Source organism: Anser cygnoides, chromosome 15 (assembly GCF_040182565.1).
Source record: "Anser cygnoides isolate HZ-2024a breed goose chromosome 15, Taihu_goose_T2T_genome, whole genome shotgun sequence".
Lineage (NCBI taxonomy): Eukaryota > Metazoa > Chordata > Aves > Anseriformes > Anatidae > Anser > Anser cygnoides.
Window position 1 is genome coordinate 11,285,326 of NC_089887.1, and position 27,427 is coordinate 11,312,752.

General features: G+C 52.9%; 2 protein-coding genes across 6 annotated transcripts; both read left to right on the forward strand.

Moving 5' to 3' along the window:
• Positions 1-2,637: 2,637 nt before the first annotated feature.
• Positions 2,638-19,975, forward strand: PGAP6 (post-GPI attachment to proteins 6). 5 transcript variants are annotated; one of them, XM_066977490.1, is made up of 14 exons: positions 2,638-3,292; positions 7,759-7,936; positions 9,619-9,826; positions 9,917-10,050; positions 10,453-10,718; positions 11,930-12,255; positions 13,036-13,129; positions 13,699-13,822; positions 14,612-14,748; positions 16,873-17,051; positions 17,560-17,706; positions 18,164-18,280; positions 18,848-19,042; positions 19,145-19,975. In XM_066977490.1, exons 1-14 carry the CDS (start codon positions 2,866-2,868, stop codon positions 19,439-19,441), a joined length of 2,829 nt encoding a protein of 942 aa, XP_066833591.1. In that variant the 5' UTR covers positions 2,638-2,865; the 3' UTR covers positions 19,442-19,975. The 5 variants fall into 5 exon arrangements, with proteins under 5 accessions (XP_066833591.1, XP_066833592.1, XP_066833594.1 ...); XM_066977491.1 differs by having other exon boundaries at positions 17,560-17,685; XM_066977493.1 differs by lacking the exon at positions 18,848-19,042 and having other exon boundaries at positions 17,560-17,685.
• Positions 19,976-23,211: 3,236 nt separating this feature from the next.
• Positions 23,212-26,411, forward strand: MRPL28 (mitochondrial ribosomal protein L28). The gene is made up of 5 exons (XM_066977527.1): positions 23,212-23,536; positions 23,640-23,792; positions 24,025-24,159; positions 24,783-24,869; positions 26,026-26,411. Exons 1-5 carry the CDS (start codon positions 23,246-23,248, stop codon positions 26,101-26,103), a joined length of 744 nt encoding a protein of 247 aa, XP_066833628.1. The 5' UTR covers positions 23,212-23,245; the 3' UTR covers positions 26,104-26,411.
• Positions 26,412-27,427: the final 1,016 nt, after the last annotated feature.

Consider the following 27,427-nt stretch of genomic DNA (forward strand, 5'->3'; position numbering starts at 1 on the left):
CAATGATGGAGAAATGTCTAATATTTCATCTGAAGTTAGAGCATACAACTCACAGCAGAGTTTTGATCCATGCTCATGGGACTCAGTACTCTTCCTTTCCAGATCCCCTGCCACAGTGAATTCAATTAGGCAATCAGCTGCAAGGTAGACAATTCCAAGCTTTAACTGGAGATGGTTAGAATCATAGAATCATAGAATATCCCGAGTTGGAAGGGACCCATAAGGATCATCGAGTCCAACTCCTGGCACCACACAGGTCTACCCAAAAATTCAGACCATGTGACTAAGTGCACAGTCCAAACGCTTCTGAAACTCCAACAGGCTTGGTGCAGCGACCACTTCCCTGGGGAGCCTGTTCCAGTGTGCGACCACCCTCTCAGTAAAGAGCCTCTTCCTGATATCCCGCCTGAACCTCTCCTGTCACAGCTTGAGACGATTCCCTCGGGTCCTATCGCTGGTCATAAAAGAGAATAGATCGGCACCTGCCCCTCCGTTCCCCCTCGTGAGGAAGCTGTAGACCATGATGAGGTCTCCTCTCAGCCTCCTCTTTTCCAGGCTGAACAGTCCAAGTGACCTCAGCCGCTCCTCATACATCTTCCTCTCTAGTCCGTCCTCTGGACACCCTCCAACAGTTTCATGTCCTTTTTGTACTGCAGTGCCCAGCACTGCACACAGTACTCGAGGTGAGGCCACACCAGTGCAGAGTAGAGCAAGACAATCACTTCCCTCGACCAACTAGCTGCGCTGTGCTTGATGCACCCCAGGATACTGTTGGCCCTCCTGGCTGCCAGGGCACACTGCTGGCTCATATTCAGCTTGCTATCAAGCAAAACCCCCAGATCCCTCTCTGCGGAGCTGCTCTGCAGCGTCTCATTGCCCGGTCTGTACGTATAGCCAGGGTTGCCCTGTCCCAGGTGCAGGACCCGGTTAGAACATAGCATTTTCCACCCTGATCTACTTTTTTTTTTTTTTTTAATTTCCTTGTACCAGAATCAGACAAACAGATATGGGAGCAGACCGTGCCAGCTCTGTGCTCTCTAGAGACCTTTGTGTATGGCCAGGAGGATCCCAGCTATGGTTTTATGGAAAGCAATACAACAAAATGTGCAGCTGCTTGGTCAGGAAGCTTTTATACCTTCTTCAACGGTTGAGCAGCTGAGTGCCTTTTTTAACAGTAGAAGTGTATTTATCAAAATTCATGCTCCATAGAATTTGGACAAGTCACCATTAGTTATTTTTCCAGATCATAGCTTCAGATGGGGATGTTTCAGTACATAGTCACCATTTCTCCCCAGGCCTGTTTGAAACCTTGTAAGAAAGACATGATCAAGAGTGGGTTGTTCCTCCTATGACTTCCTGAGGAGGGGCTCAGCTCAAGGACTCGTGGACCGAAGAGCAGTAAGCAGTTGCTGTTAGCCCTAGCCATTACACAGGCTGGCCTGTTGGCACAGGCACCTGCACTTTATTCAGAGTCAAATGTCGAAGTTAGACAGAACCTCTGGTCCTGATAGGACCATGCTCCCTTAGATTTCAGTGAAGACAGAAGCTCACCTGGGGGTTTCCAAACACTGAGATTTTTGTGGGCACCACAAAAGAAACACGTATCACTACAGCTGGATTTTCTGCCTGGGAAAAATGTGGCAAAAATCATCACGAATTCCAGAGAACCCTCAAACAAACCCTTAACCACACGAACAAGCAAATTTCAGATGTAGCCCACACATGGGATTTCCAGGAGTTTTAATGGTACACAAGGAAGATAAAGAATTTCTGCTAGTTCATTAAACAAGGAATTTTCTTGGAAATTCTTGACATTCTCTCTCAGGAAGAATGAGTGTGAGGTCATGTCCTCGCTTTCGAGGCCAACCCCACTTGTGACAACAGAACAGCAGTACTTCCGTGCTAAAAAAAATCTGTGGTCACTGATCTCAGGCACAGAGAACACAGCTTCTGAGGTATGATTGCACTGGGGTGGGTCAGCAGGGAAAGGGGAGTATTTCAGCCATGGTACACGTGGAAAGTTACTGACAAGAGACGAATAACCTGTTCCCTGTGTACATAGCAGCTGAAGCAAGAATTAACATGAAATGATGCATCCGGCAGTGCCCCGTGCTACTCCAGGGGCTCAGCGCCTGGGGTAGGGCAGCGCAGAGCCCACTGGTGCCAGCAGGCTGGGGAGGGCCAGCCGTGGCAAGGAGCAGGTCTCTCGCACCAAGCCGCGACGGATCAGATGCGGCTTGCCCAGGGTGGCAGAGAAGGACGCATGCTGCTTCCCACTGCAAGGCCACCACGCTGCAGCGCAGGGAGGAGGAGGAAGGGGAACCAAAGACCAGCTGCACCAACACAGGCAGAGTCGCCACAGGGCTTGCCATGCCGCAACGGCACCCGCAGGCAAGGATGACGGCGAGCTTAAGCCCTTTGTTTTCCCAGCACTGTTGTTCCTGTGGCAGGTGGCTGCACCGCCCCGGCAGTGTGTGCGGAGCCTGGCTGGGGAGCAGGCCGTAAGGTGGTGAGCTCCTGCTGCCCTCACAGGGGCACGAGAAGGAAGGCCACAGTGTGAGGATGAACCAGACCCCAGCCCACACAGGGACCGCTCACTGGGGCTGTCCCAGAGACCTCCTGGTGGCCGCAGGGCATGGCCCTGGCAAGCCTCGATGTGCTGGGACTCCTCTGGGATTTTGGGAGCGGCCCAGGGCACACGGCCATAGGGCTCTGAGCCCACCCCAGGTCACTCTCGTGGGGCTCTCGGGGACTTCTTGGGCTATTGGCGTGCCAGGGGGACCTCAGGGCCTTGTGAAGTCTCAGGGCTCCCTGGGGTTATCCCAAGGTCTCGGGGTGCTGACAGGGCTCTGCGACGTCCCCAGGATGAGTGGTGTCCCCAGGTCCCGGCTTTCATCCCGGGCATCCCTCAGGGCCATGCCAGGCCTCGGGGGGGGACCCCACCAGCCCCACGCCCGTCCCGGGCTCCCCCCAACCTCTCCCTTGGGCCGGGGTCCCCAAACGTTCCCCCCAGGCCCCTCCCAGAGACCCGCAGCGCCGGCCCGGCCCCCGGCGGCCCCGGTTGTCCCGGGGGCGGAGCGGGGCGGGGTGGCGGCGGCGGAAGCGGGCGGCGGCGGCGGCGATGGCGCTGCGGAGCCCCGGGCGGCGGCGGGCGGCGATGCCGGGATAAGGCGGGCGGCCATGGCGCAGGGAGCCGGCCCGGCGCTGCGGCTGCTCCCGGCGCTGCTGCAGCTCCTGGTGCTCCTGCAGCTCCTGGTGCTCCCCGCCGGTCACGGCAACAGCACCGGCTCCGGTGAGTCCGGGTGGCTGGGGGAAGGCTCGGCCGTGCGCTGTCCGCTCGGGTGTCCCCGGGACGAGTCGAGCCGGGCTGGGCTGGGAAGAAGGAGGAGGAGGAGGGGGGAGAGGCCTCCCCTCCCTGGGGACCCTGTGGTTGTCGTGCTCCCTTCTGCTCTGCTCTGCTCCCCCGGGACCACCGGCGGTGCCCGGGGGCGTCCCCAGCCTCGCAGATGGCACCGCGGCCGTCGGGTGTCTCCACGCCTGCCCGGCCGTGGGGAGAAAGCAAAGTTTGTCCGGAGGCACCAAAGCGGGTGTCCCCGCCATGCTGGTGCTCACCGAGGTGGCTCTGGTCTCTGCGTTGGCCCTTTGGCCAGGAGGAGGCTTGGGGTGTGTGGTGTGGGGACAGGGATGGGGACGGGGACAGGGGCACAACTGACAGAGGTGGCGCCTGGCCCATGGAAGCCCTAGGGCTGCCTTCCCTGGACGTGGGGAGGGTGCCGGGAGGTCGAGGGCCCTGAGGAAAATCAGCCAAATGTTGTTTTGCAGCGGGCAGAAGCTTCTGTCCGCAGCGCAGACCCGAGGAAAGTCCCTCAGCTCGGTGGCAGACCCAAAGACTGTTTTAAGTCCCTCAGCTCGGTGCCAGAGGTTGCCTTGAGCTGGTCAGCGTTGTGATCTGTGGAGTAATTTGTTGCTCGGGAGCTGTATACATTGTCCTCTGTGCTCTAGCAGAGCAGTGCTGCTTCGTTCCGGCTGTACCAGGTGCTGCGGAGCAGCAAGAGATCGATCTCTTTCCTGGGGAGATCAGGGCCTGAACCCAGGCAAACTTGCCACCCTATGTGTGGTGGTAGCTGTGTTTTTGCTTCTCAGGTGAGTTTACTTCCACTAGGTTGAGGCAGATGGGCAGGAGCTGGCGCCCGAGTGGGCTGGAAGAGGGTTTGGCAGCGTGAGCGGAGCAGTGGGCAGCTCTTCGCGGTGGCATGCCCGGGGCTCCCACCGTGCATATGGCAGAGGCTGTGCTGGCTGGGGGCCGTGCCCCATCCTCCGGAGGTGCAGCCAGGCGTTGCAGTGTTGGGAAAGCGTGGGCATGCGAGGTTGTTCAGATGCTTCGGCGCGCTGTGGAGGTAAGTTGGCGCTGACTGCGGTTATCAGCTGCTGATGGTGGTTATCGTGCTGTACTTCCTCATAGTCTGCAAAGCATGTAGGCTGCTCCAGAAAGCCTGTGAGGCCAAGGTGAGATGTCCTTTTGCCCCAGGCCCACCCTCCTCTGGCATCCTGCTAGCTGGGTTCCCAGCCCAGAGGAAAGCTACCCTGTATTTGAGGTGCGTTGTTAGGTTTTTCTTGGCGTCAGCCTGTCGGCTGGGAGAAATGCCACGTTAGGATTAGATCTGAGAGCTGGTAAAGATGAGGTCTGCCCCAGAGGAGTGAGGTTACCTTCTTCTGGAACATGTAAAGATGGAATTTTGACACAGACTAAAGGAATAGGGTTTCTGTTACATTATAAATGGCAAAAAAAAACCAACCCTGCCACATAGTCATTTCTTGTCTTGAGTCAGACTGACCACTGTTGGTGTAGCTTTACACAGGCATTTTCATAGACCCTTTATGAACCTTTAGAGCTGCTCCTTGGCCTAAGCTCTGAAAAGGTTGAGCCTGCTGCCTTTGGAAGTACTGGCCCTTCTGAAACCCCAGAGACACTTGCATCTGCTTTGAAACTGGGACCTCTTCATGTTTGTGGGAAGCTCTGAAACCAACGGTCAACATATTATGTCTAAAAGTAGAATGAGATAATCTTTGGATGAGCAAATCCAAGCTATTGCAGGTGGTTCTTTATTTTGAAATTCAAAGAACACATCTCCTCTCTGCATCTGTGGTTCTGCTATATTTTTTTTGTTTTCTTAAAAACACTTTTGTTTTTTTGCGTAATACATTTGAAACTTGCTTTTAGAAGGAGGCATTGTCTTGTGGAGACCTGTCTTTCTGTCTCTTCTGTACTAATATTTGCTTTTATCCACATGTAGCACTTCCTTGTCAACCCAAGGCTGAGGGTGAAGTGGGAATCAATTCATCTAATTTCCTGGATGCAGCTCTTGGGTGCCCAGCATTGCAAAGCCTAAGAACAGGAGCTTGGGTGGATTGTCTCCAAGAGAAACCACGTGTGATTGGACTTTGTGCATGCTGCTGTCACATTGCCTCAGCCATGGCTCTTGTGCTAACCTGGTAGCTGTCACAGGCTGTGCTGAGGCAGAGCAGGTCTGCAGACCTTCCCTGGGTGCTATGGTTGACCTCGCTCATTGTAATTGACTGGTCTTTAATAAAAAGCACTGCTGATTGCTTGACTTCTTAATTGTATGGCCTGCCAGCCCTCTCCTCCCCCAAAACCTCGCACATAATTCTTCAGCTGCTGTGGCCCTTTGAGGACGAGGACCTGCTGGTGGGTGCTGGCTGCAGCTGTTGGCCATGCAGAGCCTGGCCACCAGTAGGGGTGGAACAGCTCCCGTCAAGGTCAGGCACCAGCAGGGCGGTGTATCCCTGCTCAGGTTGTCCTACTCCACCTGTTCTTTGAGCAGGGCCACGGCAATCCCAGCCTTATTGCTCCTTCTGTCTGCGTCTCCCCTAGTCCTGTGCCTGTCCCCAGACGTCACTGAAATGAACGCGCTGTGTGCATGCAGAGAGCAACTAGGTGCAGAGAAGCTGCTGATTAAAGCTCTCTCTCTTCTGTAGTTCCTTAAATATGGCTGGGTTTACAGCAGATCTCAGCCAATTCCTGTCTTGTCATCTGCAAGTGGGCTTGGTGCTGTCCCATCCTGGCTCACCTTTCCCTCTGTGCCTGGAGCCCTGTGCGGGCTCTGCCTGCAGGATCCCGTGGCGTGAGGCTGGGGCAGCCGGTGCGGGAAGGTGCCCGCGGTGTTCCGCCAGCGTGCCCTTTTCCTTGCGGAGTAAATTCTCCCATTGGCTTGTGCTTTGACAGCAGTGAAAGCTGTGTGGCCGGTATTTCTTGCTTTCCTGTTTCCTCCTTTCTGTTGGGTTTGCAATCTGCCTAGAGGCTTTAGCTTGGTAATTTGCCAGGAAACTAAACCCATTATTACTATTCCTGTCTCTGTGCAGTGTTGTGTGTTCAGGCTAGCATGCGTCCTGCTTTGGGGCATGAATCGTATTTCCTGCTAGGATTAGTTTCCTCTTGGCACAAAGTATGTCCCAAGGCTCTGCTCCTGCCTGAGGAGCGTTCTTCCTCTTTTTCTGGCACCTTACTTAAGCTCAGTTGGGTCCTGTGTGTTTCCACATGACCCCGAGCAGCATTAGATGAAGACAAGTTAAACAATTCTTGCTGCTTTATTTCCTGATCAAAGCGGTGCATGTGAATCTGAAAGCTGTAAGTTTCTCCCCACTCCAGAGAATTCTAGCATAGAAAAGTAGCATCTGGGAGGTCTTGGTAGAGATGTGCGGACACATTCTTCTACTCCCCTTGCTGAGTGTGAGGAACCTTGTTTTCTGGTGGGCAGAATAGCCTTGGCTCCGCTCCCTCACCGCAGTTTTGCCCTCTTCCCAACCCTTGTGTGATGTTTTTGTTCTGTCCCCGAGCTGTAGTCTGGTTGTTTTCTCGCTGACAGTGACTCCAATACAGTTTTGCAGGTGAAATTATCTGCAGGCCAGGGGTGATCTGTAGGCATAGCTGGGCGGAGGGATGACGGAAGACCTAGGTAGTCCTCTGACGCATTCACTAAAAACCTGTTGTCCTCTTGCATGATCAAGCCTACCCTAGGGCTGTTAACACTATTCGGGCAGCCTTTCTTCCAGGCAGGAAAATGTTTAGGCTTTGTAAGGTACATCTCTGAAAGCAAAGTGCAGTTTGCAGCATGTAGGTTTTTGTCACATTGCGTGTTGCAGGAGGACAGCATGTGGCACAGTGCATGTGTCCCAAGCCTGTGAGGACTGATAACATCAGCCCACATGCTCAACAGAAACCGATGAAGACAGCTCTTGCCTGTCAGCACCATGAACTGCAGCCGAATTCCCTGTGTGGAGCACAGAGCACCCTGTGCTACCTGCACCCGCCTCGTCCTACCCTGTCCATCTGCTGTGCATGGTTTGCCTAAGGTGCTGGGACTGGGCTGCTGCCTACTCTGCCATGCTTTCCTTGCCACCAGCTTTTCCTCCTGACCTTTTCCTCCTCCTCAGTGTCTCAGGTGTTCTGTCATCTTGAGAGCATGTTTTGTGGAGCATGGTTAAGGTTCCTCCAGTGCTGTCTGGCTGTAGGGGACAGTTTTGTAGTAGGGATCTGTGCGGTTCTGGCTGCTCGATCTCATCTCATTCCTTGGGAGGAGTGCAGTGGATCACCAAGTATCTAGAGGACTGGAAAATTAAGGACACAAAGGGCTTCTCTCCAGTTACCTTAAAACTGCTGTGCGCGTCTGTTGGTGGCTGTAGCCCTGCAACCTGCTCCCAGCAGCCACCCCAGCAGCTGCTTTGCTCTCTCCCTTTCAGACTCCCTGTATGTCTCCGAGTACTTCTCTCAGAGTGCACAGAAGTTGTCCTTCTACAGCTGGTATGGGAATGCCAAGGTCTTCCACTTCCACGTGCCAGAAGATACTGTGCTGCTTCGCTGGCTTCTGCAAGCATCCAGGGGGAAAGAACCGGAGTGTACCAGCATGGAGGTCACAGTGTATGTATGTCCCCGTGCCATTGCTTGCACACGTGGGCTTTCTTGTCTTTCCCTTGTCCTTGTCACTCATACAGTTGTTTGTCTGTAGGAAGCTGTGAATTTGTTTGCCAGTTGCAGCAGACAATTCCTTGGTGTTGCACTGACACTAAATCTCTGTTTTTTAAATCTGTAGGAGCATTTCATGTTACCAGTGGATCAAAGGGCTATCAAATATTATGTCTAAGAAACATGTCTTATGTCTTAGAAATGCTGGAGAGAGCTTCACAATGAGGCTGTTGTTGCTGTTCATTAGCAAAGGTGTTCCTGGACCTTTCTGTGTCTCTTGGTTCCGTGCATGGTACTGTGCACAGATGTGGCAGAACTGCAAAGGGCCTGAGAGGATGCAAAACGTTTGAAGGGGGACAGATTCTCCAGTACAAAGGAGCTGAAGAGACTAGAAACACTATATTGAAGGATGCAGCCTGTGTATGGAGCACAGATAAGAGAGGAATGCCTAATCCTGCTGACATGACAAAAGAAGATTTGAAGACGTGAAGACAGAACATTCAATGACATCAAAATAAATATTGCTTAAAACAGTTCATGAGTTGTTGGAGGATTTGAGATCAAATAGGTTGAGACTTTGAGCTGTATTTCATGAGGGTACTAAGCTTCCTAGGCAGGTGGTTCCCTGAGAGGCGCTTTGGACTCTCAGAGACCTTACACGGCTAGGACCTACACCACAGGGGTATCTGCAGCTTGCTGAAGTTTCAGCCACTCCAAAAGCGACTGAAGTTTGGTGCACCAGCTGGCTTGCACATTACCTAGTCTGTTCTGGGCACAGGCAAGTGCTCTTTTGCTCCCGAGCAGCCTGAAACAGGTGGTCTTTGTATTTTCTGCATCCCAGAAAGCTTTCCAGCAGTTTTAGGGATGTGAGGGACAAGACAACAGCTAAATGATAACCTAAGAAATGACTGTGAAGATCAGTTTAGCTAAGCTCAAACAGATTAACGACACATAACCTGTAATGCTTGCTTGCTGGACCTGTTATTGTTCATTGTTCTGTTGCAGTGCTGTAGTAGTCCCAAAATGGAGCAAATTGAATGCCAAATTGGTTGTCCAAATATCCCATGCATTACTTAGCTGCCGGCTTTTCTCATATTTCAAACTTTGAGCTGCTTATCTTAAAGCAGAGGTGCTTGTGTTCTAAAGTCAGTCACATAGGCCTTGCTTGGTGTCTTTTTAGACTGTCTGCCCTCCTTAATGGAGGGAGTAGGAAAGATGAAGATCTTTTCTATAAAAAGAAAGCTCTTAATTGACGATTTAGCCTAGCTGGCTATAGGGGGAATTTGCTGATGGTTATAAAAGGAAAAAAAAAAAAGTAGTTTTGTGACTGGGGCTTAACCTAAGTGTGTGTTATGGAAATTTTCTTTCAGGCTTGATGGAATGATGTAAATCCTTGTCTTAATAAGCAGTCAAGTTAAACTAATCTCTAAATAAATCCAAGATAAGGTAATACCAGCCAGTCCTCACCAGATTAAAATGATAGCTCTGTGCTCCACTTCAATATGTGGCTTCTTTCCAGCCTGCAGCCTCTCTGATCTCAGGCCAACCTGGGTGTCCGCTGATGAATTTGTATCCCAGTTTATCTTGCAAGTGTATATACCTCCCCTGATTTACTTGCATTCTGGTTTCTCTTGCAGGCACTTTCGCTATGGAGCCCCTCCTGTAATTAATCCACTGGGCACTCGTTTTCCTGCAAATGCGACTGTCCATCCTTCCTATAACATAAGCATCACTCTGAGCAGTGCTGTGCAAAACACCACTTTTGTGAACGTTACAAGCCCTGCTGCAGGAGACTGGTTCATTGCTGCACATCTCCCTGAGGCTGCTGGCAGAATTGAAGTGAAGGTAAGAGCTCTGGTGAGCATCTCGGACAGCCAGCATGCTCTGTCCAGTGTGTCTTGCCACAGCTGACCAGTCTGCTCTCCCCTCCTGCAGGGTTTCTCCACTCCCTGCACCTATATGTTTCAGGCAGATATGTTTGTGCTTAGACTCACTGATATGCCTGTTCTGGAGCCTGGTGTTGCCATGCCACAAACTATCATCTCACCTGCTAAACCTCTGCATGTCAAGTGAGTGAGAGCAGCGGCTGGAAACACTTGGGGCCGTAGGTATGGGGTCAGATTTCCCGCTGGTGCTGTTTAGGGTAAGCCACTGTTGTTTCCATGCTGGGCTGGACTGTGCTCTGGAGCTTGGGGGTCTCTGAGTGTTTTTAACAAGCTCCCAGCATCAGGGTGGTAGGTTTGTATGGGCAGCACACAAGAGGGCCCTTCTCTGACTCTTTGCAGGTAGACCTAGAGGTCTAAGGCAGAAATTTGGTTGTTCTTAGAGACTCTTCCCCTGGGAAAGATTTTCACAACACAGATCAGGGCAATCTAGTTCTTGCCACAATGCCCATGGGACTCTGTGGTGGGTTGTGGCTGGTCTGTGTTCAGAGTACGAGCTGTGCGAGTTGCTGGTTGCTTCTCCTGCAGGATCTTTGTTCCCAAGTACACCGCCAGGATGTGGTTTGAGCTGCGAAGCTGCATGACAAGTGAGCAGAAAGCATGCACTGTGCGGGTAGTGCTGGGCTCAATCACGCTGCCACAGTCCTTTCAGAGGATCATCACCTGCACAGGGAATGTAAACTGCAGCCTGGGCCTGGATTCACTCCCCTGGGAGAAGTGGTTGCAGATCATGGTGGAGAGTCTTGGCACTGCCAATGCCAGTGTGTCCATGGAGATGCTGACTTCTTTCGCAGGTGGGCTTCCATTTTCTCTACCCCTATAGGAGGGATCAGCAAGAACTTTGTGTCTGCTATGTCTCTCTCAGGTCTTTGGCTGGCTGGCTGTGATGTCCTGTGTTTCCCAAGCATGCTGGTTGCCTGGGCATAACCTTGAGGGCTGAGATCTAGTTGTTGCTTTGGTATCAAAAGTGTAGGCTTTAGTATTCATCCAAGAGGAATACTCCTTGGACCTTCCTATTCTGGAAATGCCTGTGCCAGGATCTCTGAAGCAATGGTATTTTCCAAAGGCTGTGACTAGCTTAAAATCTGGTGAGGAGAATAGTTTTGGGTAGATGCACTAGACTGTATTGATATATTGACTATCGGCCATAAGCAGGCTACAGACAGGAAATCATCTCAGAGGTTTCCTTGGGGCAAGATCTTGGGTTGTAATGTCTCAATTTTGCATGCCTCAGGAGGTCACAGGGTCCTTGTGGCTGTGACAGGCACTTGTAACGTGACAGTCATCCCTGTTTGACTGTTGGGAGTCTCGCAAGCTCACCAACTAGGCATAGTTTTTGAAAGTATTCTTCTGCTAGGGCTTCTGCTATCATTTCCTCAAAGCAGAGCCTCATCTGTTATGCTCGAGGACCTGGCACTGGCATCTGAAGTGGGAGAGGGGACACACAGCAACACCAGAGGCATTAGAGTCTCTGGGAGCTACAGACAGGCTCCAGCAAGTCTTCAAATGTCACCTTTGGCTCCAGTTACTGTGACTTTATGGTTTGTGCCTTTAGCTGTTATTGGGTTAATTTATCTCTTTTGCTTAGCCTTGTATGCCCAGGTCTGGGAAACCACTACAGCCTTTCATGCAGCCAGTGGTTATGGGACAGTTAAGTGCTGTGCTCAGTTATTGGTTAGTGAATATTCCCTGGCTGCTGGGTACGTTGTTATGATGCTGTGCATAATCCCTTCTTCTGTTCCTCTGCTTGCCAGCTGCTTCTCTGCAGCTCCAGGGTGTTGCCACCCACTGTACCATTTGTCTGGCTTTTGTCAGAGCCGCACATTGTGGATGCTGATGTTAGAGTTTCCCCTGTGAAGACGAGAACAAATACTGAAGTGTCTGAAGCAGCTGAAATACCCCCACAGTTTATGCTGTCGCTTGAAGGTCTGAAGTTCCTGGGGCCCTGCCTGGTTGAGGTGCTGATCCTGGTTCTTCTGACTCCTCTCCTTTTTTCCCTTTACAGACTGTAGGCCGGGAAGTACCAGTTCATTTCTGAACTTCAGCCTAAACCAGAGCCAAGCTGGTTCTGGACCAGGTAGCGCAGGAACAGGAGGGAGCCCCACTCAGTCTCCGGGAGCGGCGTTACGCAATGCATCTGACCAGAGGAGCTTCTGTCTCCAGAATCAGCCTGTTGTTCGGGAGGACCTGGACGTGGTGTCTGTGCGGTACAGGCTCCTGAATGGTCCCACTGTGCCCGTGTACTCCATCTCCCCAACCCTCCTTCTCCTCAACCTGAACACTGGCATGGACAGCGGGGGTTCCCTTGTGGTGAATCTCCTGCTTAACAAGGTGCAGTAGCTTTATTTGTGTGATGAACTTCTCTTTGCAGTGCTTGTCTCTGCCCCTGTGTCTGGGCTGATTTGTCAACAAATTCCAGGGGTTGTAGGTACCAGCAGTACTATTTCCCTTTTTGTTGTTGTTGTTGTCACAAAGCACTCTGAACCTGTTCTAGCCACTTCCATGATGTCCTGCTTGTCGGTTCCAATTGAAATGCCACAGCTTGCTGGCATGCGGTGGCAGCACTGAAAAGGAGAGGAAATGGAAAGTAACTGCATCTCCATTTCTTCTGTGGGAACCTAGAGCCTTGCCAACAAGAAAGGAGGCTCTTCAGGGAAACCCAGGGATGTTCCTGTCTGAGTCACTGATTCCCATACTCCTTTGGTGGCACCAAGGAATCATTTTACCTGAGAATGTGACTGTGATGTTTGTCACAAGGGCTAGTTAGTGCCTTCCCAAGGGCTGATGTCCCGCTGCCTCTCTTTGCTGCCACCATGTGCTCATGCTGAAGTGATACCCTAGTGTAAATGTCCTGTCTGGGCGTCATTTCCACCCATGCAGTCTCCCCGAGAGACTCTCTTCCTGTGCCTTTCAGCAAAGGCAGAATGCAGTGACGGTGCAGAGCGAGGTGAATGCAGGTTTGCCCAGAAAGAGTTGGTGAATTGGTGGATGACCTTGATCTGCAGCAGTTAATATCACCTGCTGCTCCCATAGGACATGGGCAGTGTGGGAGATAAATTGTGCAGGGGGAAGGCACCGAGGTGCTCTCACGTGGAATTTTTTTTTGCACAGACGTCTCTGAGCCAGGCCAATGCCACTGTGGTAGCATGTCTGAGTGCTGCTTCGCCGGTGCTGTCCCTCAATACCACGCGGAAGTGCAGTACAGGTATGAGAGCCACTGACACCTGCCACCAGCTCAGCTACGCTGCCTCAGGACTTTGCTTTTAGACCTCATGACCTCAAATTGACTTGGGTCCTTTGTAGATTGTCTTGGGGAAGCTGATTTTGGCGCAAGCCCTCCTGAGGCCTTCATCACTCAGTTCCAGCACATGCCCTGGGGTGCTGGGGTGCAGGTGCTAGTCTGGAACCAGGAGTTAGCCTCCATCAAAGGAAGGCCTGGTTAGCACCTAGCTCTCTTCCAGCCTTGTTGGAAGGTTTGGGGATGGTCAAGGTTTTGCTGGTGTGCAGAGAAGCTGAACTCTGCATTGGAGGGCTAAATAAGCAAACAGGCTGTCCCAGCTGCCTTGTGTGTCTAGACAGGTGCTGAGAGTTGAGCGGACAGAAACAACAAGGCCCTCTGAGAGCAAGGATGCTCTCCATCCCCCGGTATCCCTCGAGGATGGGACTAAGGAGCTATAGTAGCATATGATTCCTGTGCAGCTGATCTCAGCTTGGAATTGCTGCAGGCCCTTCTCCACAAGTCCTGGTGTATCACAGCACCTTCTTGTCTTCAAGCTTTTTTCCAGGGCTACCCTCTGAGTGTGAGTACGTCCTCTGCAGAAGCGATGGTGATTGTCCTGTATCCCCAGACAGATGACTGGTTCCTTTCCTTGCAGCTCATCTGCCCAAAGGGCCAGGGGTGAGTCTGCTGTGTTGCGTGGCTTCGAGGCTGGTTTGGAGCACTCTACCTTGCTGCCTTTGACTAACATAAGCAAAAGCAAATGCCTGTCGTCACTGTCTTGCCTTCTGTCGTGGGCTCATCTCATGTGGTAGCAGAGAAGCCATGGCTACAGAGGGGGAGGAGGTGGGTGGCAGTGCTGACTTGCTCTCTTGTGGGCCCTCAAGCAGCTGTCTGGTGCTGAGCTGGCATGTCTCACGCTGACTGCATGTGGGTGGTGGAATCTGCCTGGGTGAGCTTCCCCAGATGTATTTTGAGGTGATAAATTGGAAAGAGCTGTGCTATAGATGAAAATGCTGCTGTTACTTCCTCAAGGAGTCTTTGAAACGTGTTCAGTTCTACTCATAGTCCAGCGGTTTGCCTTCCTGCTGATTCATCTCTGTAAGGGGCCGAGCATGCTCTAAGAAGTGGTGCTGGCAACTGCTGGGCCTGACTACTAGTCGGGGGTATCTGAGCCTCTTACGGGAGTCTGGGGAAGAGTTGAGGCCTGTCTGCACGTTGGTTTGGCAGCCTGAGTGGAGAGGGAGTCGACTGTGCTCTTATCTCTTGGGAGCAATGAAGCAGATCCGCTGTTGGCTGTGGTGTGAGGGATCCCTGTGCTGAAATAGCAGAGAATTTGTGTATGTGAGAGTGGCTGGGGGTAGGGCACTGTGAGGCCAGGCTCTTTCAGACCCCCTGGAGCAGAGTGCTCCCTTGGTACACGGCTGCCCAGAAGGACCAGGGTACCAAGACAGTCTGCTTTCATTGCAGTGAATGTAACACCGCAGAAGCCAAAGTGACCATCATAGCATACCTCACCCCCTGCTTCAATGACTGTGGGCCATATGGACAGTGCAGTCTACTGAGAAGACACGGCTACCTCTATGCGGGCTGCAGCTGTAAAGCTGGTGAGTGCATTTTCCTAGGAGACCTTGCTATCCTTCCCAAGGGGAGGCCACATTTTTCAATGCTGTTGTTTAGACAGGAGGGAAGAGGGTCTGCCACAGCTGTTATGAACATCCTGGAGTCACAGCACTTGCCTAAAGTGCAGTCTATACCCACGGTGCCCTCTTTGGGCAGCATCCTGATTCCCCTGAGGAGTTCTGGGAAGCACAGAGCACCCCAGGGGAAATGGTGAATCAGGCTGAGGACAGCTTCCTGCTGAAAGGTCACTTCCAGCTTTGAGTCCCCCAGGGCTTGGGGAGGTGCTTCTGAGCATCCCCAGTGAGATCTGGATACCAGCAGGGCTGCCGGAAAGCACCTGCATCAGAGCATGTGCCTTTCAGGGCAGCTTATTATGTAGCGCCCTGATACGGGACGTGATGAGGCTGGGCTGGCAGTCCCTGTCCGTGCTTTGCTGTGGTGCTCTGTCTCATGCTATCTCAAGAGCAAGCATGCAGGACAACCCTTAGACTTGGAGGTGCCACCGGAGGAGGAACATTGGTGTCAGATGCTAATATAATAATGAGATAAGAAGCCTGGGTAGGAGACACTAGTGTAGGGAAGATGATAGCTGTGCTGTGCTTGGATGGATACTTGCATCTGTTTTTAGCAGAAGGACAAGGCAAAATATGGTTCACTGCTGCTTTGGACGTGATCCAGCATGTCCTTGCTGTCTGCTGCAGTTCTGCTACTAGGCTAGGACTGCAATGGAGAGCAGCATCCTAATTTCCTCAAGGGGTGCCAGGTCCTGGGAAGCCCACAGCACCCCAGGGGAGATGAGGAATCAGGCTGAGGACAGCTTTCTGCTGAATCACTTGGAGCAAAATGCCCCAGCTGCATATTCATGACCCAGAAATAAACTGAAGAGAGCAGCCTCCTGTGGGCTCTGCAGTGAGAGCAGGGAGAAAGGGACAGAGCTGCTGGGCTTGTTTCTAGTGGCACCGTAATGGGATGGATGCAACTCTTAACTCCGCTCTGACTGCGGAGTGCCTGCATGTACCCAGGCTGCCTCATTTCCCCAAAAGGAGGGCATGGGCATCCTAACTTTGAATAAAAATAACTATAAAAAAAAAAAAGAGTAAAGCTTAGTTTATAGAAGACTGTCAGCTCAGTCCTTGGTCAGCAGGCTAAGAGTTGACCCCAGTATCAAGCCCAGAGCTTTGCGTTGTTCTCTAGGAAATTCTCTAGGCCATACAGCTTGCAGCCAGGAAACTTCCAGCTAAAGGTAAGAAAAATTTCCTCCCATCAGAGTTGTTCACCTTTGCACAATATCCATGTCTCTGTCTTTGGGAATTTTCAAAATTCAGTTGGACAAGGCCCAGAGCAACCTGATCTGGCTTTGCAGTCTGCCCTGCTGTGAGCAGGAGGTAGGACAGGATGGCTTCCTTAATGTTGTGGAACACTTTCCACCCTGGTTCCTGGGATCTGTAGGGTTCTTCCACTGCAGTATCTTGTACTCTGCTTACAGCAGAGAGCATCCTAAGCATTTGAGCCTCAAATGCTTGATTTATCACCAGAAAGTAGCATGTGTGTTGAGTTACTATAGAGAAGAAAAGTACCAGTGTGGACAGACCTGTGCTGTATGTAGAACGGCCCCTGCCACATGGGAATAACCTGGGGAATGTCCTTGGAACAGCTGCTGGGCTCTGCTGGGGTTTCCCCAAGACTTAGTAGCATCGGCCAGCCACTTTCCAAAGCAGAGCATGCAATGACTAGTGAGCATCCTGAGAACAGGAGTGTGGGTGGCTGATAGAGTGTATTAGCAAGAAGGGCTGTGGCAGCAGAGCTCGTTAGCCAGCAACTGCAAACAGCAAAGCTATTAAAGCCAGCTGCTCAGTATAAATACTGCTTGGGTCCTGGGTGAAAGGGAGGTCAATGGGTAAGCTGCCAGAGATGCTGGGCTTCTGATGGGCTCCCAATGGGTGGGTGGGTTTGTCCTTCCTCCTCCTAACATGCTGCCTTCTAGAGCAATGGAGAGGAGGCCTGGGGATAGTCCTGGGGAGCTACTGCTGCTTCTGAGGGGTCCCAGGCTCCTGCTGGATGCTGCAGGCAGGGCACATGAGATCCACACAGGCCTCTCTGCTCTGCAGGTTGGAGCGGGTGGAGCTGCACGGACGACACCAAGGCCCAGTCTGTTGGTGTGCAGAACCTGGCCACCCTCCTGCTCACGCTGAGTAACCTCATGTTCCTGCCAGCAATTGCAGTTGCTGTCTATCGGTACTACCTGGTGGAGGCCTCTGTCTACACCTACACCATGTTCTTCTCCACGGTAGGGATTGTCTTTTGTCAGGTCCCCTGCCAGCTCCCTGTTAGCATCAGGAAGGGGATCCTGCCTGCTGCGTTGGACTAAAGTCATTGGTGGAGCTGTTCATGCTCAAGCTCCACAAGGAGCTTCTGGGATCATCGGACAAGCACCTCCATGGACGTGTCCTGCCCCTTCAGAGTTTGGCAGGAGTGTTATTTTCATTGAGTTCTTCCACTCACGCTGCAGGTGCTCGTATTTGGGGGTGGGACCCCTGGGAGCTGGGATGGGGTTGGGGCATTCTGCTGAAGGTTACTGTCCCAGGAGATCTCAGCTGCTGCTGGGAGGGTGCAGACTGATAGCAGCTCTCCAACTTTTTTCCGTAACACTGTGCTGGTTTGGTGAAGCTTCCTGGAGACACTGTCAGGAGGGATCTTGGCTACCATGGGCTGAGCTTTCTCCTGCTTCTCCTTTCCAGAAAGCTGAGTGGGGCTGCTGAGTTCATATTAGCCTTTGCTTTTGTTCCTGGTTCTAGTTCTACCACGCATGTGACCAGCCAGGCGTTGCTGTGATGTGCATTATGGACTACGACACGCTACAGTACTGTGACTTCTTGGGCTCTGTGGTGTCCATCTGGGTGACAATCCTGTGCATGTCTCGGGTAAAGAAGATTCTGAAATACGTGAGTGTCAGACCTTTATCGCTCCTGCGCTGCAGGGCCAGGCGTGAGCCAGCTGAGATACAGGTGGCCGTGCTGCACCCTCTTGTGGCAGCACTTTAATAAGACAGTGCATACAGCAGCTCCTCCTCTGCAGCCTGCAAGATAGCCTTGCTCTCTGGATAGCCCATCTTGGTAACAAAGGCTGTTTGTCATCCACCCTAATTTTTAAATCAGAGGGTGGTTTTATCCTAGGATCTTGGATCGTGAACCTGCATGCTTGTAGGGACTGTGCCTGAAAGGACTGAGGGGAAGTATTTGTGGGTCCTCCAGTTTCTCCTTCTAAAGGTGCTGCTCCTGAGTCATGCATGTGTGCAGGGCTGGGCAGCCAGGAGATGAAGTTCTCCTTGCCTTAGGCCTTTGGCATAGCCATCTGTGCTCTAGCAGCAGATGACCTGCTGATGTGGTGTCTCATTCCCAGGTCCTTTTTGTCTTGGGGACCCTGTTAATTGCCATGTCCCTGCAGCTGGACCGCAGAGGGGTGTGGAACATGATGGGTCCCTGCCTCTTTGCCCTCGTCATCATGATTGCAGCATGGGTAAGTACGGGCAGCCAGACAGAACTTGCTGCCCTTTGCTCCTTTCCAGAGAATGATGGTGACAGAGCAGGCCCCACTTACCAGAACATCGACACATGGGAGCTGATCTCCTTGAAGCACCCTGGTGGACAGAGCACAGGGCAAGGCGCCTTCTGTCCCTTCAATAGCTGAGAAATCCCCTGCTTATGGGTCTCAGCACAGTCTGGCTGCTGCAGCTCCAGTTCACAGAATGGGCAAGGTTGGAAGGGACCTCTGAAGATCATCTAGTCTGACCCCACTGCAGAGCAGGATCACCTAGAGCACCTCCCGCAGGATGGCACCCAGGCGGGTTATGAATATCTCCGGAGAAGGAGACTGCACATCCTCTCTGGGCAACCTGTCCCAGTGCTCTGTCACCCTGACAGTAAAGAAGTGCCCCTCATACTGAGCCGGAACCTCCTGTGCTTCAGTTTGTGCCCATTGCCTCTCGTCCTGTCACTGGGCACAACTGAAAAGAGACTGGCTCCATTCTCTCAACACCCTCCCTCAGATATTTGTATACATTAATGAGGTCTCCTCTCATTTCAGTGCACACCAGCAGCTGGAGAGTCCTGCCAGAACGGCTGGCTGTTGCCTGTGTCCTGGAACTGTGGCATCAGCATTGCCCTCTGCATGCAGGGCTTTGATGCCGTAGCTGGGTATGGGGGGTCTTGCACACAAGAGATGGGCCCAAGACAAGGGGAGGCTGAAGTCTTACAGAGGCAGCAGGCATACCCTTTTGCTGTGAGGACTGTTTAACAGATGTTCCTGGGTCAAGCAGTGCTGTGTGTTTCCCCTGCATAAGCTTCTAGTTGGCTTAACCCTTCTGTGCTCTCACACCTCTAGGTTTACCACGGAGTAAAGCGCAGACACTGCTACCCCTCCTCATGGAAGCGCTGGGTTTTCTACCTCCTACCAGGGATCACCTTGGCTTTCATCGCCATCTCGGTATATGCATTCATGGAAACCAATGAGAACTATTACTATACCCACAGCATCTGGCACGTGCTGGTGGCTGGCAGTGTTGCTTTCCTGCTTCCGCCTCGGGACAAGCATAAGAAGCCCTGGGCTTGGTCACAGAAGCTCACTTGTCGCTATCAGATCTGCCAGAATGACCGTGAGGAGCTCTATGCTGTCACCTGAACTGCTTGTCGCCAGGTCACAGAGGTGAAGGGCTGGGAAGGTTGCTCTTTGCCAGGCCAGCCTGGGCTGCCCCTCTGTAGCACGTTGGCAATCTTGTTATGTGCTCATTCACTGGCTGGGACAGCGCAGTAGCTGGACTGGGTTTAAACATGAAGACAGTGGGCTTGTCTTTTGAAGGCAAGTTTGAGATCCCCTACACTTTTCTGCTGAGATGGGGCAGGCTGTTTTGGTTCTAAATTGAGGAATAGTCTCCCCACCACCTCCTCCATGGCCTTGGGGGAAATTGTCAACTCTTATTCCCCTCCTACCCGATCCATGAGGATTGGGCTCAGCCCACGCTGCACTGGAGCCACAGGCTGCTGTGCTTTTCCCTGGACTCACTCTCTTAGCAGAGGGCTGTGGGACAGGGATTTCCCATGTCATCTTGCAATCAACATTTGTTTTGTCAAGAGAAGAACAGATTTCTTCTGCGCTTGACCTGGAGGCAAATGCGTTTGAGTGCCCTTGGTGCTGAAGGTGGGGAGGGAGGTAGCTGATTTCAGCACACACTGGGGCCTTGGTCGCTGTCTCCCATGTGGGTCTGGAGCCCTCTCTTTGTGAAACAGGTGGTGCTGCTCTTACGTAGGCTGGTTTCTGCAGATGATGAATGAGACCTGAATTTGGGCCCTGGATTCAGGATCAGACTTGTCAGGAATGTGGAAAAAAATGTGCGCAAGAGGCATCAGTAGCGTCTGCCTGATAACTCTGAAACTCACAGCTGTGCAGGGTTTAGTCTAAATTTTTCTTTGTCCCTCTTGGTTCATTCAGAAGGAACTAGGCTGCTGTAATGTTCCCCTTCCTCTCTTTGTGTTCAGGTATTTACTGTCTGACTTCCTTTCGTGGGTTCAGCAGCTCTGCCCAGCCAACATAGGTGGCAGAATCTCTCAGGGCTCCATCAAGGTTGGTGATGTGCTTTGGCATTTCACTTGCAAGTTAAGTTAGTAACACTACCCCCACCCCCACCTCCCGCGCCTTTGGGCAGCAACAGTTTGCTCTGTGTCTGTGTTTGGTTGGGATCAACCTGGTCAGAGCTGGAATCCAGGGCCCTAGCGCAGCTCCAGCCTCAAGGCATGCCCCAGTCTTGCAATAATCTGAGCACAGTATGGCCTTAACGGCAAGCTTGTTGACGTGTGCTTCAAACCTACTCCGCACTCAGCACCTTTCCTGTGCTTTGTGTACAGCATCACATCGGAGCTGTGCAAGCCCTGCGCTCAGCCTGCTGTGGCTCTGAGGCTGGATGTGCTGTGGAGTCACAGATGGTCTGAGGCTGTCAGGACTGTCCCAGTCCAGCCAAGAGCATCTCCCTGGGCTCCCAAGATGGTTGTAGTCTCCTTGGGAGCATCTGTCTTGCTCTAGCCTTACTGGAGGGCACTTGGACATCGGAAAGCAATGATAGAAACACAGAATTGGCAACCAGGAGAGTAGTCTTTGCCCATCCTTATTACGTAGATAAGGGCTCAAATAAATGGTTCCCTGCCTGTTTATTCCATTTGTGGCGGATGGCTAAGGAAGAACAGCTTTGGCCGCTACAGAGCTCTCCTTCCTATGCTAGAGACACTAATGTTCCACATCCAGCCATGTGCTTTTGGTACAGCCTTTGGTTCAATTCTGTGTGCAAGCTGGCTAATTTCCACAAAATTGTGATCCCAGTAATTGGTGCACATCCTCCTCCTCTGGGATCAAAATGATGGCAAACACTGTGTGTGTGGCATTAAGGTGACAGCTGACACAAGCATTTTGGTGCTCCTTTCTAGTGTGCACGCTGCTCAGAGCTGGTCTGCAGAGTCAGACCTCTTCCTTTTGGAAGGAAAGAGCTATTAATGAAGGACGATGCTTCCTAGTCTATAGGAATCAGGGTTATTTCTTTGCCTTGAAAAATGTCCAGCGTTCTCCTCAGCTCTGTACTTTAACCTCTTCTCATAGCTAACCTAGCCTCTGCCTAATTAATCTGCCTGTTAATTCAACCTCTACCTTTGCACTGGAGGAGGGATAACCCAGGGCGGCATGACGTACTAGAGGCCACCCAGCTGGAAAGCAGCTTGGCAGAAAAGGTACTAAGAGTCCTGGTAGACACCAAGTAGAACAAGAGTCAGCACTGTGCCCTTGCTGCAAGACTAACGGTACCCTTGGCTGCATCAGGGAAAGTACTGCCAGCAGGTCAAGGGAGGTGATCCTTCCCCTCTGCCTAGGTCTGGTGAGGCCACACCTGGAGTGCTGTGTCCAGTTCTGGGCCCACCAGTACAAGAGAGACCTGGACGTACTGGGAGAAGTCAAATGTAGGGCCACAGGGATGATGAAGGGACTGGAGCACCTCTCCTGGGAGGAGAGGCTGCGAGAGCTGGGACTGCTCAGCCTGGAGAAGAAGAGGCTCAGGGGGATCTCACCGATGCCTACAAATCCCTGAAGGCAGGGTGCACAGAGGATGGAGCCAGGCCCTGCTCAGCAGTGCCCAGGGCCAGGCCCAGAGGCAGTGGGCACAAACTGGAGCACAGGAGGCTCCCTCTGAGCACCAGGAGGCACTTCTGTGCTGTGCGGGTGTCGGAGCCGCACAGGTTGCCCACAGAGGCTGTGGAGTCTCTTCCTTAGAGATCTCCAAAGCCACCTGGACACAGGCCTGGGCCCCCTACTCAGGGTGGCCCTGTGGGGATGGGGGGGAGCAGGTGGGCCCAGGGGGGCCTCTGGCCTCAGCCATGCTGTGAAATTGAAATTTTTCCTCAGTGCCAGCCTGCAGGGGCTCAAGGACACATCTCGCCCATCTCCTTCACCTTCTACCACTCATACAGGAAAAAAGGCGAGCAGGCAGCAGTGGCCCACACCCAACTGCAGGCTTATTCTCCTGTGTGTTCCTGCCCATCACCTGGGGCTGTCGGATGGCCCAGCCCCGTCCCTGCTCTCCCTCAGGGCACAAAGATGAGCTCTCCGTGTTGAGGAGGTCTCAGCCACTCGCCCTGTCCCTGCACTTTGTTTCACAGCTTTCGTCCGGGGGCCAGGACGCCAGCAGAATGGCTCTCACCCTCAGTTTTATCCCTTGGGGGTGGAGGGCTTAGTGCGCTCCACACTTCTTCCCAATTTTACTGCTTTTAGGCACTTTTTGCCCTCTCAGCGTGTTGTGGGCTGAGCACATGGGTGGGCAGCAGCCGCACCTTCACAGCCGTGGCCTCCACGCCTTGCTGCCGTGCTAGCCAGGGTGCTGCCTCGACTTGTTAAAGCAATAATTCCTCATCGGGCCTTTTCCTTTATGGCTTTCAATGCTGTGAAGCTTCAGGTGAAGAAACGCCTGAAACTCCGTTGTTGTTGTCCGATCGCTGAAGTTCTGCCCTCGCTCCCCCGTGTCGCTTTGGGTCATGACGCAGAACTGTGCTGTGGGCCTGGGGGAAGGGCTTTTTGTTAGTTATTAATTATTAATTTTTATTATTGTAATTATTAATTTTTGTTAATTATTTCGGGTAAAATCCGAGGAAATCCCTGCGTCTGAATGAAACGGTTATTTGTTTTCCTTTGCTGTTCATACCCGTGATTATTTTATACGGCCGATTTTAAAGCTTCCGATTTTATAACTTAATAAACGGAGAGGTGTTTAATAAACGGATAATAAGCGGATTTCTGCGGTTTGTGCGGGGGGGGGGGGGGGGGGACTACGGGAGATGGAGGTGGGGGGGGAGCGCGAAGGCGGCCGCCGCGTGTCCCTTGCCGGCCGCCGTCTGGAGCCCGGCTCCGGCGGCCCAGGGGCGGCACCTCCCGCTTCCGTCAGGGGCCGGGGCGGCCATGCCGCTGCACCGCTTCTCTCCGCGGCTGTGGCCGGCCCTGCGGCTGCGGCAGGGGCTGTGCTCGCGGCTGCCCGCGCACTGCCTGCGGGCGCTGCAGGAGGACGAGCCGCCCGCCGCCCCCGTGCACTGGCGGCCGCAGGGGGCTCGCTACCGCCGCAACCCGCGCACCGGCGAGCGGGAGCGCCTGCAGGACGTGCCGGTGGCCCCCTTCCTGCCGCCCGCCGCGCACCGGGGGCTGTGGGGCGGCGAGGGCTGGGTCCGCGGCTTCCGCTACGCGCGCAACGACAAGGTGAGGCCGGCCTCCCCCCGCCCCGGCCCCCCGGGGCCCCCCGTCCCCCCGGGGCCCGCCTCGGCCGCGCCCCCCGGCCCTGACCGGCCCCGCCCGCGGGCAGCTCTCCACCCGGCTGCCCAAGGTGTGGAAGCCGCAGCTGTTCGAGCGGCGCCTCTACAGCGAGATCCTGGACGCCACGCTCACCGTCACCGTCACCATGCGCACGCTGGACCTCATCGACCAGGCCTACGGCTTCGACTTCTACATCCTCAAGGCAAGGCCTCGGCCCCGCGCCGCCGGCACCCTCCCGGCCGCAGCCGCGGGCGTTAAAATCGGAGCCGCCAGCGGGTCGGCGTCAGGGAACGCCCGGGGAGCGTCTTCCCCTTTTACGTGTGCCCTGTGCGGTGTCTGGGTACATCGCCAGGGTTGTCCGCGTGCTGGTAGGCTCGCGTCTTCTCCGCGTCGTCTGTCGGTGCGTGTTCACGTTGTTAGTTCTCTCTCGCCAGACCCCAAAAGCGGATCTGTGCTCGAAGCTGGGGATGGATTTGAAGCGAACGATGTTGCTGCGGCTCGCACGGAGAGATCCCAGACTGCATCCTGATGATCCAGCCAGAAGAGAGGCAATTTATAATAAGTACCAGGTGGGTACCCGACCTGCTGCTTCCGCTCTGGTGTCTGCAGCGGTGTTCGCTGGTGGTCTTGACTGATAACATCTTGTTCACCCCCTTGCAGTATTAGCTAGAATTCGTTCTCCTGTGTTCAGGGTGTGGGTATAGAAGATCTAAACATCATTTGCTAGGTTTCTCTCATCTCTCTGTGGCTGCTGCTTTCTGTATTCACCACTGAGGCAGACAAAGATCTGCGTTTCTGTTGTGAATCTACAACAAGCACCATAGAAGCTGGCACTACCAACAGCAGGGAGAATTTTTATTGACGCTGCAGTGAGGAGCCCTTATGGCCTGAGTGCGATTGTTTAATTTTGTGCAGCTGATGGTGGTTGCCATCCGTCGTCTGTGATCAGCCACAGAAGCGTTGGAAGGAGAGGCAGAGCAGCGTACACAGTGCTGTACGCTTTGAAAAAGGGAAAAGGAGAAAGGTGAAACAAGCTTTGTCAGAAATGAGATGAGCAAGGGAACAGGGCTTGAGGCTTGTCTGCAGTAATGTTCCTGCTGGAGTAAAGGTGTTTGTGTGAGTGGGGTGCAGAGGGGATTTGCATGTTCCTCACCTGGAGAGACTACACCACCTGTTCCTCCTTTTGTCACAGGAATTTGTGATTCCAGAAGAGGAGGCTGAATGGGTTGGCTTGAGTTTAGAAGAAGCAATAGAAAAACAGAGGCTCCTAGAAAAAAAGGTGAGTTTCTGAGGCGGTGCTGTCCTGCGAGCACAGAGGCATCTTAGCTGCATCATGCTGTGCATCCAGTTGATCTAAGTGTCCTGAGCACTCATCATCGATGGAAGTAGCGCTCCAAAACTCCTGAGAAGCCACTTGAGCCCGGTTAAATTTGGGTGCCCAAAGCATGGTGCTGGGCTAAAGTGCTTTGTAATACCAGATCCCCCCCTTGTCAGGGGAGAGATTTTTAGTAGGGGATGGCTCCTAACTCCTTCCTGATGCACAAACATCTTTCCCTTTGGCTGCCTTCTGTTACACCACTGGATGCAGGTTCAGGGCTCGCTCAGTTTTGTGGCAGCTCGCTTGTTAGAAACAATATGGAGGGGATGGGGTGTCACAGAGCTGCTGAGCCAAAAGGGCTCCCTGGGTGGCGCAGGGCACAGTGTCTGCTGGTGGCCTTTCCCCCAGACCTGTTTGCTCCTGTTGTGGCTGCAGAAGAAATGGAAAGGTCAGGAGCGGTGACTGCGTGAGGTGGTGCCAGGCCCTGAACCATGCAGGGCTCCAGCTCCTTCAAGGGGTGTGCTCTCCCAGAGTGGTTCAGTGTAGCCCTGATGTAGGGCACCGTGAGAAAGGAGGGAAGCATTTTTAGAAAGAACGGGGCTCCTGGGAGCTCCTGTTGATTCCCATTTGCAGGCAAAACTGGGGAAAGCTGATGAATGTCCCATGCAGGTGCCTGTCATCTGAGGCAAGATTACAGAACTGAGCAGCAGATGTATCTAGAGCAGTGGCATAGCAGGATGCTTTGTTCATCCACTGAAAAAAAAACAGGCCCATCTTCTGGTTTTAACTGCTAGCAGTCCTGCAACGCTGGGCAAACTGCTTGCAGGGGAGAAAGGCCCTTGTCTTAAAACGTGTGGAGACGTTCATGAGTCTCACCAACATCGGAGACCACAGATGAGGAGGTACCATGGGTGCTCTTTCTTCCTGCACCTTTAAGTAGTGCCTCGCAAGCTTCTTTCTGTTGCCGTTGACAGGCTGCAGAGTGGTTGAATGATGCTTGGTTTGCTGGCGCAGGCACATGGATAGGGTCGTTGCAGTACGGCATTTCTGTCGCTTAGCATGAGACTTGCTGCCGCTCAGGTTCAGTCTAAGTAGTTTAACCTCCATTTTGTTTCAGGACCCTGTCCCGCTCTTCAAGGTGTATGCTGAAGAACTTGTCAACCAACTGAAAGAAAAGGCACTTCAGAAGCAATGACGAAATCTTTAGCGCAAACTCCTAGCTGCAGATCGAGCAGTGGGGTTCAGTGAGCCTTCTGCCTGAGCCATGGTTGTGTAGAAGAGGCCCCACAATGAGCACACCCAGGAGCGTGTTGCAGTTATCAACATCTAACCACAGCGGCCTAACCTCAGTGAGGAATTGTGCTTGTTGGCTGAGGAAATTATTTCTGTCCTGTGGCCTCTGAAAGCATTCTTGTAAGACTGACCCGATGTGGTGGTTCTGCCTGTGCAAGTACTTGGCTGCTGTGTGATCCTGATCTAAAATTAAACATGCATTTTAGGGAATATCAGTAGACTTTACTCTGATCCTCACTGGTCATTAGTGCGTTGCAGAGAGCACAAGACGTAGTGGTGGTGTTTCTTGGATCAGTCTGCAGCTCTCTTGTGCGGAGGAGAGATGATCGTGTCCCAAAAGCGTGACCCCAAACCGCAATGAGAGAAACGAGCAGTGCTTGTCTGGCTTATTTTCCACTGAAATGTAAAACTAGAGGGGAGCAGAAGTTCCCAGTGTTTGTTCTGCCTTGAAGGTTGGGAGAGTGCTGCAGAGGGCATCATTGGGTAGGCATAAAGCCTTCGTAGGGCTGGGAGCGAGGGAGATGGTTCGGGTGAATGTAACTGAAATGGGAGTGTTTTGTGAAGACTTCTTTGCTGCTTTTGGAGACTGGGAATGGGTTGGAGCCCTCACAAGGGGTATCTGAGCCAGCAGGTGAGTGGCACAGCTGTGCAGCTGGTCAGGGGCTGCCAGGCTGGGGCTGTGCTGTCGCTAAATGGGAGCAGGGGACAAGTTGGGTGGTAAAAATGGGTGTTTCCAGCCTGCTTGCATGTCCCAGCGCTGGCGAGTCAATGTTCCCAAGAGGAAACTTGCACAGAAGGTCACAGTTGCCTAATTAATGATTTCTTAGCTAGGCCACCACAATGACATTTACTTATCTTCTCGCTCTTCTGCAACTGAGCTGAGTGGGAAGCTGCTGCCCAGCTCCTCAGGGACCCTGACACTCTGCCCTCATTAGAGATAATTAGCTGGGACGAGTTCTTCATTGACAGCTCTGCTCATCATTAGGGCTAGCAGAGCTCATGCATTTTAATGCAGCTCCGAGCAAAGCTCCAGACGGTGGCTCTGTCCCAGTTCCCCCTCCATAGCTGTGCTGGAACGTGACAGTTCTGCTCCCTGCAGTGGTGCAGCTGGCCCGTGCCCGGGTCCTGGTGCCCTGCTGAATCCCTCAGTGCCTCACAGGTCCTTGTTGGTGAGGGGGCGGCTCGGGATGGCTGGAGAGACGACGATCAGCTCCTCCTTTTTTGGG

Excerpts from the sequence above, each read along its gene's own strand:
- MRPL28 (XM_066977527.1), top strand. The coding sequence starts at position 23,246 with ATGCCGCTGCACCGCTTCTCTCCGCGGCTGTGGCCGGCCCTGCGGCTG. Across the intron at positions 23,537-23,639 it reads GCTACGCGCGCAACGACAAG|CTCTCCACCCGGCTGCCCAA; the intron begins GTGAGGCCGGCC and ends GCCCGCGGGCAG. Across the intron at positions 23,793-24,024 it reads TCGACTTCTACATCCTCAAG|ACCCCAAAAGCGGATCTGTG; the intron begins GCAAGGCCTCGG and ends CTCTCTCGCCAG.
- PGAP6 (XM_066977490.1), top strand. The coding sequence starts at position 2,866 with ATGAGTGGTGTCCCCAGGTCCCGGCTTTCATCCCGGGCATCCCTCAGG. Across the intron at positions 13,130-13,698 it reads CACGCGGAAGTGCAGTACAG|CTTTTTTCCAGGGCTACCCT; the intron begins GTATGAGAGCCA and ends CTTGTCTTCAAG. Across the intron at positions 13,823-14,611 it reads ATCTGCCCAAAGGGCCAGGG|TGAATGTAACACCGCAGAAG; the intron begins GTGAGTCTGCTG and ends CTTTCATTGCAG.